Source organism: Salvelinus namaycush, chromosome 10, assembly GCF_016432855.1.
Source record: "Salvelinus namaycush isolate Seneca chromosome 10, SaNama_1.0, whole genome shotgun sequence".
Taxonomy (NCBI): domain Eukaryota; kingdom Metazoa; phylum Chordata; class Actinopteri; order Salmoniformes; family Salmonidae; genus Salvelinus; species Salvelinus namaycush.
Window position 1 is genome coordinate 25074931 of NC_052316.1, and position 16220 is coordinate 25091150.

The following is a 16220-nucleotide window of genomic DNA, read 5'->3' on the forward strand; positions in this document are numbered from 1 at the left end:
AAGAGCTGTCAAGGACACCAGAAACAAAATTGTAGACCTGCACCAGGCTGGGAAGACTGAATCTGCAATAGGTAAGCAGCTTGGTTTGAAGAAATCAACTGTGGGAGCAATTATTAGGAAATGGAAGACATACAAGACCACTGATAATTTCCCTCGATCTGGGGCTCCACGCAAGATCTCACCCCGTGGGGTCAAAATGATCACAAGAACGGTGAGCAAAAATCCCAGAACCACACGGGGGGACCTAGTGAATGACCTGCAGAGAGCTGGGACCAAAGTAACAAAGCCTACCATCAGTAACACACTACGCCGCCAGGGACTCAAATCCTGCAGTGCCAGACGTATCCCCCTGCTTAAGCCAGTAAGTACATGTCCAGGCCCATCTGAAAATTGCTAGAGAGCATTTGGATGATCCAGAAGAAGATTGGGAGAATGTCATATGGTCAGATGAAACCAAAATATAACTTTTTGGTAAAAACTCAACTCGTCGTGTTTGGAGGACAAAGAATGCTGAGTTGCATCCAAAGAACACCATACCTACTGTGAAGCATGGGGGTGGAAACATCATGCTTTGGGGCTGTTTTTCTGCAAAGGGACCAGGACGACTGATCCGTGTAAAGGACAGAATGAATGGGGCCATGTATCGTGAGATTTTGAGTGAAAACCTCCTTCCATCAGCAAGGGCATTGAAGATGAAACGTGGCTGGGTCTTTCAGCATGACAATGATCCCAAACACACTGCCCGGGCAACGAAGTAGTGGCTTCGTAAGAAGCATTTCAAGGTCCTGGAGTGGCCTAGCCAGTCTCCAGATCTCAACCACATAGAAAATCTTTGGAGGGAGTTGAAAGTCCGTGTTGCCCAGCAACAGCCCCAAAACATCACTGCTCTAGAGGAGATCTGCATGGAGGAATGGGCCAAAATACCAGCAACAGTGTGTGAAAACCTTGTGAAGACTTACAGAAAACGTTTGACCTCTGTCATTGCCAACAAAGGGTATATAACAAAGTATTGAGATAAACTTTTGTTATTGACCAAATACTTATTTTCCACCATAATTTGCAAATAAATTCATAAAAAATCCTACAATGTGAATTTCTGGATTTCTTTTTCTCATTTTGTCTGTCATAGTTGAAGTGTACCTATGATGAAAATTACAGGCCTCTCTCATCTTTTTAAGTGGGAGAACTTGCACAATTGGTGGCTGACTAAATAATTTTTTGCCCCACTGTATATACATTTTCAATGTAGCAAATTTTCCAATATATTGTTGAACTTTACATAACATATATACTACGGGAATATCAAAGTTCCAGAGTTGATATACTCTACAGGCATATCAAAGTTCCAAGTTATCAAATCTTCCAGCCAGTAGAATTACTTCTTACCCCTGAGGCAATCATTAAGTGTGAATCATTTTATGTCTTTTTAGATGGGCTGGTCTTCGGTATCCTTTTGCACACTGAGAGCATTTATACGGTCTCTCTCCTGTGTGGATAAGCTCATGGCTAGTCAGTTGGGTTTGTTCGACGAATCCTTTGCCACACTCAAAGCATTTATATGGTCTCTCACTAGTGTGAGTCCATCTGTGTCTCTTAAGGTCTCTGGAAAAGCCGAAACATTTGTCACACTGAGAGCACTGATAAGGCTTTTTTCCTGGGTGGGTTTTCTGGTGTGCTTTTAGACTGGCTGGTGTTCGGTATCCTTTTCCACACTGAGAGCATTTATATGGTCTCTCTCCTGTGGGGATCGTTTCATGGCTGGTCAGATGGGTTTGTCTTCGGAATCCTTTCCCACATCTTTTTTTATGTTTTTTGAGTGAATCAGCAAAGACGTAGCTCTTCCCACAGTCTGCACAGTGATATGGCTTCTCTCCTGTATGACTCCTCTGATGCTTTTCCATAACATATTTATTGGAGAAGCTCTTGCCACATTGCGGGCATGTGGCTGGGGGCAGCTGTGAACACTTCTTTTTTGTTGCTATTATTTCCCCAGACTTCAGCAGAGCAATGTACTCTTCAGGGTGGGCCCTCTTGAGATGCCCATGGAAAAAACGTTCTATGGTGAAACCAAGTGTACAATGGGGGCATGGGTAGAAGGAGGACCCCCCTTTAGATTCACCTAAAGGAAAGAGAAAAAAACATCAAATATAGAACCATAGTTATTGAGCTATGAAACATGCCACGTGTTCTGTACATGTAACACATTATTATATCTCTACACCCATAGCAGCAGAAAGTAGGGATGCTGAAGGTGCTGCAGCACCCTCTGAAAAATCTGAAAAAATTATATTAATACAAAAAAACTCTTATTTTTAGAAGAAACCCCCCCCCCCCCCACAAAACTAGTGCACTGGGCCTTTTACTAGTATTAGCGGACCAATATAGACATCTGTAGTGCAGGCAAAACAACTATTCAGCATCTCTGCTTTGGCAAAAAAGGTAGTTTAAATAATTAAGAACATTATCTTGCAGGATTCAATAGTTGGAATTGTAAGAGTTGTTGCCCGGTCACTGCGATTGTCATTCTAATTGATAATTGTCACCATCGATCACCACATTCTTTTGGAGAGATTGGAAACCCAAATTGTTCTACACGAACAAGTTCTGGCCTGGTTTAGATCTTTTCTGCAGAAAGATATCAGTTTGTCTCTGTGGATGGTTTGTCCTCTGACAAATCAATTGTACGTTTCGGTGTTCCTCAAGGTTCCGTTTCAGGACCACTATTGTTTTCATTATATATTTTACCTCTTGGTGATGTCATTCGGAAACATAATGTTAACTTTCACTGCTATGCAGATGATACACAGCTGTACATTTCGATGAAACATGGTGAAGTCCCAAAATTGGCCTCACTGGAAGCTTGTGTTTCAGACATAAGGAAGTGGATGGCGGCAAATCTTTTACGTTTAAACTCGGACAAAACAGAGATGCTAGTTCTAGGTCCGAAGAAACAAAGAGATCTTCTGTTGGATCTGACAATTAATCTTGATGGTTGTACAGTCATGTCAAATAAAACTCTGAAGGACCTCTGCGTTACTCTGGACCCCGATCTCTCTTTTGACGAACATATCAAGACTATTTCAAAAGACAGCTTTTTTCCATCTACGTAACATTACAAAAATCTGACATTTTCTGTCCAAAAATGACGCAAGAAAAGTTAATCCATGCTTTTGTCACTTCTAGATTAGACTACTGCAATGCTCTACTTTCCGGGTACCCAGATAAAGCATTAAATACATTTCAGTTAGTGCTAAACATGGCTGCTAGAATCTTGACTTGAACTAAAAAATGTGATCATATTACTCCAGTGCTAGCCTCTCTACACTGGATTCCTGTTAAGGCTAGGGCTGATTTCAAGGTTTTACTGATAACCTACAAAGGATTACATGGGCTTGCTCCTACCTATCTTTCCGATTTGGTCATGCTGTACATAAAGACACGTACCCTACGGTCACAAGACGCAGGACTCCTTATTGTCCCTAGAATTTCTAAGCAAACAGCTGGAGGCAGGGCTTTCTCCTATAGAGCTCAATTTTTATGGAATGGTCTGCCTATCCATGTGAGAGAAGCAGTCTCAGCCTCGACCTTTAGGTCTTTATTGAAGACTCATCTCTTCAGTAGGTCCTATGATTGAGTGTAGTCTGGCCCAGGGGTGTGAAGGTGAACGGAAAGGCACTGGAGTGACAAACCGCCCTTGCTGTCTATGCCTGGCCGGTTCCCCTCTCTCTGGGATTCTCTGCCTCTAACCCTATTATGGGGGCTGAGTCACTGGCTTACTGGTGCTCTTCCATGCCGTCCCTAGGAGGGGTGCGTCATTTGAGTGGGTTGAGTCACTGACGTGATCTTCCTGTCCGGATTGGCGCCCCCCTCGGGTTCGTACCATGGTGGAGATCTTCGTGGGCTATACTCAGCCTTGTCTCAGGGTAGTAAGTTGGTGATTTGAAGATATCACTCTAGAGGTGTGGGGGCTGTGCTTTGGCAATGCGGGTGGGGTTATATCCTGCCTGGTTGGCCGGGTCAGGGGGTATCGTCGGACGGGGCCGCAATAGTTTATGTGTCGGGGGGCTAGGGTCAGTCTGTTATATCTGGAGTATTTTTCCTGTCTTATCCTGTGTCCTGTGTGAATTTAAGTATGCTCTAATTCTCTCCCTCTCCTCCCGGTGGACCTGAGCCCTAGGACCATGCCTCAGGACTACCTGGCCTGATGACTCCTTGCTGTCCCCAGTCCACCTGGTCGTGCTGCTGCTCCAGTTTCAACTGTTCTGCCTGCGGCTATGGAACCCTGACCTGTTCACCGGACGTGCTACCTTGTCCCGGACCTGCTGTTTTTGTCTCTCTCTCTCTCTACCGCACCTGCTGTCTCTAACTCTGAATGCTCGGCTATGAAAAGCCAACTGACATTTACTCCTGAGGTGCTGACCTCTTGCACCCTCTACAACCACTGCGATTATTATTATTTGATCCTGCTGGTCATCCATGAACATTTGAACATCTTGGCCATGTACTGTTATAATCTCCCCCTGGCACAGCCAGAAGAGGACTGACCACCCCTCAGAGCCTGGTTCCTCTCGAGGCATCTTCCTAGGTTCTTGCCTTTCTAGGGAGTTTTTCCTAGCCACCGTGCTTCTACATTTGCATTGCTTGATGTTTAGGGTTTTAGGCTGATGTAAAAGGATGTTCCCCAATGCTGGAAGGGGGGCCTCGATTGAAATTTTTGGGGAAACCCTGTATTAGCGAACTGATATAGACGTCTTCAGCATGGGCCCCAAAAAGATTCTGCACTCCCCACTGCAAAACAATCACAGCACCCCCACCCCCAAACTACTTCCCACAGCTATATCTACACCACAACTGCAACCCACCCCACCAATGGTACTCACTGAAATCGACAGCATTAGCTTTCACATCTGTAACTGGCATCATCACTGGATCAATCCTGCTACAATCTTCAATCTTTAAACCTCCTGAAATGTCACTCTCATGGTTTTCACAGTCCTTTGAAACAGAGAAGCGGATTCAGTTCAGTCAGAAAGTCAGTTACCTTCAAGAATTGGGGAAATACTAACTTGGCCCAAAAGCTAAGTTTGTGGATTGGGGTACACAGCTTTTAATAGGTAGGGTGCAGAACAGTCAAAACAACTTGTGGAATTAAGAAACTTTTAAATTGACCCTACAAGAAGCTAACCCTACAAAACATCTCAAAGTGTGTATTTCACTAAGTACGTTATTAAAAGCTTGAACTCACTTTCACATTATCACTTTCCATATCACTGTCCTCTGTATCTGAGCATGATGATGATGTTTCCAATGGTTCCCAAGGCACTGGCACTTTCACAACATCCTCATCTTCTGACTTCAACCAGTCTTCATTCTCTTCTTTCTTCACTGTAATTAAGGCAACTTCCTCTTCATCTACTGGCAGATGGGAGCATTCTTCAGACTCCTCTTTGACTGGGACTGGAGAATGCAGCACCTGACACAGAGAAAACATAATTCTAACAACAACTCTGGGCCTTGTAAGTGGGCTTGCAAAATGTTGAGTAGCTACAAACCTTTACTTTGAGATATGTCATGCCTTTATGTCCACGCTCTTGCTCTGTGACTCCATAGATGTCTGAAACTGTGCTAAATGAGGGATCTTGTTCATCAGGGTCCACCTTTAGACAAACCTGGGATGTTTCAACTCCTAAAGACACAGCTGAAATCGGACATTCTTCAGCCTCCTCTTTAACCTCACTCCAATGCAGTGAGTGATCCTAGAACAGAACATGGTTGGTGAATAAACTCAACTTGACCAATAAAACGTGTTAATGGATTGTTTAAGCTATTGTAAAATGTAATTGTTTCTCACTTTGAAGAATGCATAAAATATGGTTTAACATACAAAAAGCTCTTCTGGTTGACCACTGCTTTCATATGTCCTATATTTATCCATTGGATCCATCTTCAGTAGATGATGAACAGACTCGTGACCTGTCAAAAACAAAACAAACCACCCAAATGTTAAATAAGATCAAAAGGCTCAACAAAGCCCATATGAAAGTCAACAACGGCACCAATGTTGACGTTAGCAAAGGGAAATTCCATAGTAACGGAATTATGCTGAGATTGATATTTTTCACTTTGAAATGTATGTCAAACAAAAACATTCACCCGAACAGTCTGGCGATTATTTACTTTTAGTGTTGAAAAGCGATATCCCAAGTATACAGTGCATTCGGAAAGTATTCAGACCCCTTGACTTTTTCCACATTTTGTTACATTACAGCCTTATTCTGAAATGGATTAAATTGTTTCCCCCCCTCATCGATCTACAAACAATACCCCATAATGACAAAGCAAAACCAGGATTATATAGATTTTTGGAAAACCAGGTTTCCTCTTGATGTGACGCTTGGCATTTAGGCCAAAGAGTTCAATCTTGGTTTCATCAGACCAGAGAATATTGTTTCTTATGGTCTGAGAGTCCTTTAGTGCATTTTGGCAAACTCCAAGCGGGCTGTCATGTGCCTTTTACTGGGGAGTGGCTTCCATCTGGCCACTCTAACATAAAGGCCTGATTGCTGGAGTGCTGCAGAGATGGTTGTCCTTCTGGAAGGTTCTCTCATCTCAACAGATGGCTTGAGCAGGTGGACCTTGCGTGCGCTTCAGGATTTTAATCCATGATGGCGTAGTGTGTTACTAATGGTTTTCTTTGAGACTGTGGTCCCAGCTCTCTTCAGGTCATTGACCAGGTCCTGCCGTGTAGTTCTGGGCTGATCCCTCACCTTCCTCATGATCATTGATGCCCCACGAGGTGAGATCTTGCATGGAGCCCCAGACCGAGGGTGATTGACCATCATCTTGAACTTCTTCCATTTTCTAATAATTGCGCCAACAGTTGTTGCCTTCTCACCAAGCTGCTTGCCTATTGTCCTGTAGCCCATCCCAGCCTTGTGCAGGTCTACAATTGTATCCCTGATGTCCTTACACAGCTTTCTGGTCTTGGCCATTGTGGAGAGGTTGGAGTCTGTTTGATTGAGTGTGTGGACAGGTGACTTTTATACAGGTAACGAGTTCAAACAGGTGTAGTTAATACAGGTAATGAGTGGAGAACAGGAGGCTTCTTAAAGAAAAACTAACAGGTCTGTGACAGCCGGAATTATTACTGGTTGGTAGGTGATCAAATACTTATGTCATGCAATAAAATGCAAATGAATTACTTAAAAATCATACAATGTGATTTTCTGGATTTTTGTTTTAGATTCCGTCTCTCACAGTTGAAGTGTACCTATGATAAAAATTACAGACCTCTACATGCTTTGTAAGTAGGAAAACCTGCAAAATCGGCAGTGTATCAAATACTTGTTCTCCCCACTGTATGCAGGTTTAAAAATATATACTTCTGTGTATTGATTTTAAGAAAGGCATTGATGTTTATGGTTAGGTACAGTCGTGTAACGATTGTGCTTTTTTCGGAAATGCGCTTTTGTTAAATCATCCCCCGTTTGGCGAAGTTGGCTGTCTTTGTTAGGAAGAAATAGTCTTCACACAGTTCGCAACGAGCCAGGCGGCCCAAACTGATGCATATACCCTGACTCTGTTGCAAGAGAAATTACACAATTTCCCTAGTTAAAAGAAATTCATGTTAGCAGGCAATATTAACTAAATATGCAGGTTTAAAAATATATACTTGTGTATTGATTTTAAGAAAGGCATTGATGTTTATGGTTAGGTACTAGAGGTCGACCGATTAATCGGAATGGCCGATTTCAAGTTTTCATAACAATCGGAAATCGTTTTTTTTTTTTTTTTTACACCTTTATTTAATCTTTATTTAACTAAGCAAGTCAGTTAAGAACACATTCGTATTTTCAATGACGGCCTAGGAACGGGGCAGAACGACAAGAGTTTTAACCTTGTCAGCTCGGGGGATCCAATCTTGCAACCTAACAGTTAACTGTTAGGAACCTAACAGTTAACTGTTAGTCCAATGCTCTAACACCTGATTACATTGCACTCCACGAGGAGCCTGCCTGTTACGCGAATGCATTAAGCTAAGGTAAGTTGCTAGCTAGCTAGCATTAAACTTATCTTATAAAAAACAATCAATCAATGACTGTCATTGCTCCAATGTGTACTTAACCATAAACATCAATGCCTTTCTTAAAATCAATACACAAGTATATATTTTTAAACCTGCATATTTAGCTAAAAGAAATCCAGGTTAGCAGGCAATATTAACCAGGTGAAATTGTGTCATTTCTCTTGCGTTCATTGCATGCAGAGTCAGGGTATATGCAACAGTTTGGGCCGCCTGGCTCTTTGCGAACTAATTTGCCAGAATTTTACGTAATTATGACATAACATTGAAGGTTGTGCAATGTAACAGGAATATTTAGACTCATGGATGCCACCCGTTAGATAAAATACGGAACGGAATAAACGTTTTGTTTTCGAGGTGATAGTTTCCGGATTAGCCAAAGGTATATGGTTTAGAGAGAAATAGTCGACGCGTTATAATTCCTGTAATAACTTGCGGCTGAACTTGAAAGGGGTTCTTTCGTTATTTTACCGTTCATGTCTTCCATAGATAATGTCTTGATCTACTTCAAATAAGGTCTGTGTTTCGTGCAGGCTTAAACCGCCTCAGCGTTTTGATACCCGTGTAAATCTCACTAGGATAAGGTAACGTTTGTCAACATATTTTTATAAATCCACTCTACAAAAAAAATGATCTTCGCTTATATTTAGCCAATATTGATCAGAGTTACCTTGTCCTATGGATATCTACACAGTTATAAAATTGGCAAGGTGGTGTAAGCCTACACGAAACACATACCTTATTTTAAGTGAATCTAAAAATATCCTATGGAATAAATGAAGGAACCGCTTTTCAGATTTTGCTAGAAGGTGTCATGGGAATTATGACTCGCACTTTGGTCGTCAATTCTTACCATGCCCATTATTAAAATAGGATTTCCTGCATATAGAAATTACAGTTTTTGTTTTCAACATTCATCACACTTAAACTCTATTTTTATTCAAACAGTTGGGAGTATTTGTCTCCTAAGCAGACTCTTCAGTATCATTGTCACTTCAGAGCTGTGTGTGTGTGTATTTATGTATTATATTAAGTTAAAATAAAAGTGTTCATTGTTCATTCAGTATTGTTGCAATTGTCATTATTACAAAAATGTGTGTGTGTGTATGATATATATATATAAATACATATATTTTTTTTAATCGGCCGATTAATCGGTATCGGCTTTTTTTGTCCTCCAATAATCGGTATCGGTATCGGCGTTGAAAAATCATAATCGGTCGACCTCTATTAGGTACACGTTGGAGCAACGACAGTCCTTTTTCGTGAATGTGCATCGATTATATGCAACGCAGGACACGCTAAATAAACTAGTAATATCACCAACCATGTGTAGTTAACTAGTGATTATGATTGACTAATTTATTTTTATAAGATAAGTTTAATGCTAGCTAGCAACTTACCTTGGCTTCTTACTGCATTCGCGTAACAGGCAGGCTCCTCGTGGAGTGCAATGCAAAGCAGGTGGTTAGAGCGTTGGACTAGTTAACCGTAAGTTTGCAAGATTGAATCCCCGAGCTGACAAGGTAAAAATCTGTCGTTCTGCCCCTGAACAAGGCAGTTAACCCACCTAGGCCGTCATTGAAAATAAGAATGTGTTCTTAACTGACTTGCCTAGTTAAATAAAGGTGTACATTTTTAACATTTTTTTTATAAAAAAAAAACGGCCAAATCGGTGTCCAAAAATACCGATTTCCGATTGTTATGAAAACTTGAAATCGGCTCGAATTAATCGGCCATTCCGATTAATCGGTCGACCTCTAGTTTTAAGCAGACCACCATAGTCCCTGTGCCCGAGAACACTAAGGTAACCTGCCTAAATGACTACCGACCCATAGCACTCACATCTGTAGCCATGAAGTGCTTTGAAAGGCTGGTCATAGATCACATCAACACCATTATCCCAGAAAACCTAGACCCACTCCAATATGTATACCGCTCCAACAGATCCACCGAAGATGCCATCTCTTATTGCACTCCAGCACTGCCCTTTCCCACCTGGACAAAAGGAACACCTATGAGAGAATGCTAGTCATTGACTACAGCTCAGCGTTCAACACCATAGTGCTCTCAAAGCTCATCAATAAGCTAAGGACTCTGGGACTAAACACCTCCCTCTGCAACTGGATCCTGGACTTCCTGACGGGGCGCCCCCAGGTGGTAAGGGTAGGTAACAACACGCTACTCTGATCCTCAACACGGGGACCCCTCAGGGGTGTGTGCTCAGTCCCCTCCTGACCTTCATGTCTTAAAGTAATGATGGACTGTTGTTTCTCTTTGCTTATTTGATCTGTTCTTGCCATAAAAAGGACTTGGTCTTTTACCAAATAGGGCTATCTTCTGTATACCGCCCCCCAACCTTGTCACAACACTGATTGGCTCAAACACATTAAGAAGGAAAGAAATTCCACAAATTAACTTTTAAGAAGGCACACCTGTTAATGGAAATACATTCCAGGTGACTACCTTATAAAGCTGGTTGAGAGCATGCCAAGACTGTGCAAAGCTGTCATCAAGGCAAATAGTGGCTATTTGAAGAATCTCAAATATAAAATATATTTTGATTTGTTTAACACTTTTTTGGTTACTAAATGATTCCATATCTGTTATTTCATAGTTTTGATGTCTTCACAATTATTTTACAACGTAGAATATAGTAAAAAATAAAGAAAAACCCTTCAATGATTAGGTGTAGTGTACATGTACAGTTGAAGTCGGAAGTTAACATACACCTTAGCCAAATACATTTACACTCAGTTTTCACAATTCCTGACATTTAATACTAGTAAAAATTCCCTGTCTTAGGTCAGTTAGGATCACCACTTTATTTTAAGAATGTGAAATGTCAGAATAATAGTAGAGAGAAATATATATTTCAGCTTTCTTGTTAACAAACTATAGTTTTGGCAAGTCGGTTATGACATCTACTTTGTGCATGACACAAGTCATTTTTCCAACAATTGTTTACAGACATATTATTTCACAATTCCAGTGGGTCAGAAGTTTAAATACACTAAGTTGACTGTGCCTTTAAACAGCTTGGAAAATTCCAGGAAATTATGTTTTGGCTTTAGAAGCTTCTAATAGGCAAATTTACATAATTTGAGTCAATTGGAGGTGGATGTATTTCAAGACCTACCTTCAAATGTAGTGCCTCTTTGCTTGACATAATGTTAAAATCAAAAGAAATCAGCCAAGACCTCAGACAAAAAATGTGAAGATCTCCACAAGTCTGGTGTCATCCTTGGGAGCAATTTTCAAATGCCTGAAGGTACCACATTCATCTGTACAAACAAAACTATGCAAGTATAAACACCATGGGACCACGCAACCATCATACTGCTCAGGAAGGAGACGCATTCTATCTCCTAGAGTTGAACGTACTTTGGTGCGCAAAGTGCCAATTAATCCCAGAACAACAGCAAAGGACCTTGTGAAGATGCTGGAGGAAACAAGTACAAAAGTGTCTATATCCACAGTAAAACAAACCTATGTCGACATAACCTGAAAGTCCGCTCAGCAAGGAAGAAGCCACTGCTCCAAAACCGCCATAAAAAAAGCCAGACTACGGTTTGCAACTGCACATGGGGACAAAGATCGTACTTTTTGGAGAAATGTCTTCTGGTCTAATGAAACAAAAATAGACCTGTTTGGCCATAAAGACCATCGTTGTTTGGAGGAAAAAGGGGGACGCTTGCAAGCCGAAGAACACCATCCCAACCGTGAAGTACGGGGGTGGCAGCATCATGTTGTGGGGGTGCTTTGCTGCAGGAGAGACTGGTGCACTTCACAAAATAGATGGCTTCATGAGGGTGGAAAAGTATGTGGATATATTGAAACAACATCTCAAGACATCAGTCAGGAAGTTAAAGCTTGGTCGCAAATGGGTCTTCCAAATGGACAATGACCCCAATCATACTTCCAAAGTTGTGGCAAAATGGCGTAAGGACAACAAACTCAAGGTATTGGAGTGGCCATCACAAAGCCCTGACCTCAATCCTATAGAAAATGTGTGGGCAGAACTGAAAAACCGTGTGTGAGCAAGGAGGCCTACAAACCTGAATCAGTTACACCAGCTCTGTCAGGAGGAATGGGCCAAAATTCACCCAACTTGTTTTGGGAAGATTGTGGAAGGCTACCCGAAATGTTTGACACAAGTTAAACAATTTAAAGGCAATGCTGCCAAATACTAATTGAGTGTATGTAAACTTCTGACCCACTGGGAATGTCATGAAAGAAATAAAAGCTGAAATAAATAAAAAACTATTATTCTGACATTTCACATTCTTAAAACAAAGTGGTGATCCTAACTGACCTAAGACAGGGAATTTTTACTATGATTAAATGTCAGGAATTGTGAAAACTTGAGTTTATATGTATTTGGCTAAGGTGTATGTAAACTTCCGACCTCAACTGTACATATTACCTAAATTCCCTCGACAAACCGGTGCCCCCGCACATTGACTCCCTGTATATAGCCACGCTATTGTTATTTTACTGCTGCTCTTTAATTATTTGTTACTTTTATTTCTTTTTTAGGTCTCTTTCTTAAGACTGCATTGTTGGTTAAGGGCTTGTAAGTAAGCATTTCACTGTAAGGTTGTATTTGGCGCGTGTGACAAATACAATTTTATTGTATTTCTTTATATGAACTGTAACTCAGTAAAATCTTTGAAATTGTTGCATATTGCGCTTATATTTTTGTTCAGTGTAGTTCCAATAGGCCTACAGTGTTGTTGGATGGTTGCTTGGACAGTCGCTTAGGCTGTATTTGGCTGTTATTGTTGAAAACACTATTTCAGATGCAGCAGCTGGGTTAGCTACTTAGCTAGCTAGCATTGCTAATATTAGCAACAATGATACAGGCTTCAATCATGAGAGACTAGTGATTTGCCTGTACATGTTCTAATAAATGTCTAAAAGCCCTACATGTTGTTTGGACTGTTGTTAAAGACAGTCGCTTAGAATAAATTTATCTGTTATTGTTGCAAACACTTATTTAGAACGTAGCAGTCACTGCTAGCATGCTAGCTAACCATCAGATACATTAACTTACGGTTAGCATTCGTTAGCATCTAAATTTTAATTATTTCTTAGTGTAATGCAGTTGATTGGTGACAATGACATGAACATATATTCAGCGTCATATTCATGCAAGCATTAAAATATGATTACAACCCAAAAATAATGTGAAATGTACACCTGCATAAATCAAGCTCAGAGCTCTGTTAGTTGTAATTCCCAATCGCAGTTATTGTTTAGGGTCCAGAGTTTTACCTTGTTAGGTTAGCCTACCAGATCAGGAAAAACTCTGGGTCCCAGGAAAACAGCCCCCCCACCCACCACTCTGGGACCTGTGGAGCCACCTGTGAAATTCCCACACAATGTTACAAATGAAGAAACATATCCTATAAGTATGGTCTACTATCTCAAACTCTTGAGTTAGATTTAGTATCTTAAAATGTTTGACATTATATCTCAACATTTTGAGATATTACCGAACAGTTTATTAATTTGCAGTGGCGGGAATGGGCTTCAATATATATCTGCTCAGATTCAAAGATGTCTGCAGAAAGAATGGGCAGTCTGCTTTAAAGTCAACTTTAGTTTGAAAAAAACTTTCGATTATCAAACTACATTAAGTGAAGTGGATTAACACTGGTAACAGAATGACATCCTGGGTCCCTGATTTGTACTACACAAATACTTATACTTATGGATTTTAATGTAATTCTATTCATGATGATGTAGCCTGAATAGGTACAAAGAGGAAGAAAATATGTCATTTATGCTCTCATCAAGGTAATAATTTAGCAATTTGTATGGACATCTGAAAGGGTAATTAATAAAACTCAACACAATAAATCTATTTTCTTGGGCTTTTAGCCTGTGATTTTCTCAAACATGTATTAATTTTTATGTTTCTACTTTACCTCCTCATAATTCTCCTTTGCTTTTCATAATTTGTCAGTGGCATGGTGACAATCTGTGAATAATACATGAGTGGAAAGAACGATGCAATGGAATCCATTTTTATTACGGAACTACTAGTATCAAGATGATAACAATCAATTGATTCACCCATTCAAAACTGCATTTGAGAAAGGACACAACTGTATGTCCCTCTCCTGCCAATCAGAGACCCTCTTCATAGTCAAACGCCATCAAGTGGATGTGTTGTATTCGAAACGTCCTAAGAGGGATAGATCCACCAAGATATCCCAGCTACATTTTATTATGAAGGACCACACACAGAGAGACACTGTTTGCTTTAGAGAGACACTGTTTGCTTTCATTTGACACCCAATATGCTCTTATGAACTTCACATGTCGGTCCTTATGGGGTCTTATACCTACAGTTTTCAAACATGTAATGTTATAGCTAACGTTACACTCTTTGTTATAAAGTACTAGCACCATCTTTGGTTAAGCACTAGTAAGTGGAATTGCCCTATGCTAACTAGCTAACTAACTAGATTAGTTATAGCTGGCAAACAGATGGCTCGTATAGTTAGCTACACACCCAACTTGTCATCAAATGGCAATATTATAAAGCTCATATGTTTAGATAAATACATAAAACATATTTACCTTTCGGTAGTTAGTTACATGGATGCTTATCAGGAGTATCGGAGGGTCGTGGAATATTATTGTGGTTGTATATACGGAAACTCGAAAAGACCAAACTACCACCGAGTTTGAAAACACTTTCCTATTTTACTACCACCTACTGGGCATACATGAAAGTGAATCCTACTGCCCTACAGTTGTGTCACATAACGAAAAGGCCTAGCTTGAATGATTATGAAATAGAGACCAATGTACCAAGAATAACAGACCTTTAATGAGGTGGTATTGTATTACATTATTATATATTCATAATTTATTATTTATTCCCATCCTCCGACACCTACTCATTAAAGATGGGCTCCTGAGTGGCGGAGCGGTCTAAGCCTGTTTGGCGTGCAAGCCCGACGTCGGTACACTTATGACAACAGCCAGCTCAAAGTGCAGGGCGCGAAATTCAAAATATATATTTTTTAAATATTTAACTTTCACACATTAACAAGTCCAATACAGCATATGAAAAGGTACACATCTTGTGAATCAAGCCAACATGTCCGATTTTTAAAATGTTTTACAGGGAAGACACAATATGTAAATCTATTAGCTAACCACGTTAGCAAAAGACACCACTTTTCTTACTCCACCAGTTTTTTACTCCATCAGTAGCTATCACAAATTCGACCAAATAAAGATATAAATAGCCACTAACCAAGAAACAACTTCATCAGATGACAGTCTGATAACATATTTATTGTATAGCATATGTTTTGTTCGAAAAATTTGCATATTTCAGGTATAAATCATAGTTTACATTTCAGCTACAATCAGAAATTGCACCGAAAGCAGCCATAATATTTACAGACACCAACGTCAAATACCTAATTACTCATCATAAAACATTTCTGAAAAATACATAGTGTACAGCAATTGAAAGACAGGCATCTTGTGATTCCAGACAATATTTCCGATTTATTAAATGTTTTACAGCGAAAACAAAATGTAGCGTTATATTAGCGTAGCCACAATAGCCAGAAACACTTGGGCGCCGACGACCAGTTCACATGCACGACAGATATTAGAAATAGCATCATAAAATGTTTCTTACTTTTGGTGATCTTCCGTCAGAATGTTGGACAAGGTGTCCTTTGTCCAGAACAGTCGTTGTTTGGATCTGGAACGGCAAATTTCCCTCATCATTTAGCATGGGCACTTGCCAAGTGGCACGGATCTCTCCAACATCAACAAAGTCAGAGAACGGAACACGGCAAAACTCCCGAAAAAATTTCAATAATCTGATTAAACTATATTGAAAAAACATACTTTACGATGATATGGTCACATGTATCAAATAACATCTAAACTGGAGATGTTAGTCGTCCATAACGACAGCTAAACAGAAGGCAAATCCATGTCCCCTTTCGCGCGCTCCAGAAACAGGAAATGGACGGTCACGTCATACAAAGAGCTTTAATTCCACCTCAGACCAAGATAAACACGAAATTTCTTCTCTCACCGCCTCTTGACAACCAGGGGAAGGTGTATGAAGTGTACGTAGACTCTTACGTATCAT

General features: G+C 40.3%; 1 protein-coding gene across 2 annotated transcripts; it reads right to left on the bottom strand.

Annotated features, from left to right (window-relative positions):
- Window positions 1-1214: 1214 nt before the first annotated feature.
- LOC120054499 (zinc finger protein 79-like) lies at window positions 1215-14771 on the bottom strand. 2 transcript variants are annotated; one of them, XM_039001930.1, is made up of 6 exons: window positions 14675-14771; window positions 5885-5973; window positions 5553-5756; window positions 5246-5473; window positions 4881-4995; window positions 1215-2119 (listed from the first exon to the last, which is right to left on the bottom strand). In XM_039001930.1, the coding sequence occupies exons 2-6, from the start codon at window positions 5942-5944 to the stop codon at window positions 1401-1403; spliced, it is 1326 nt and encodes a 441-aa protein (XP_038857858.1). In that variant the 5' UTR covers window positions 5945-5973; window positions 14675-14771; the 3' UTR covers window positions 1215-1400. The 2 variants fall into 2 exon arrangements, with proteins under 2 accessions (XP_038857858.1, XP_038857859.1); XM_039001931.1 differs by lacking the exon at window positions 4881-4995 and having other exon boundaries at window positions 2032-2119.
- Between the last annotated feature and the right edge of the window lie 1449 nt (window positions 14772-16220).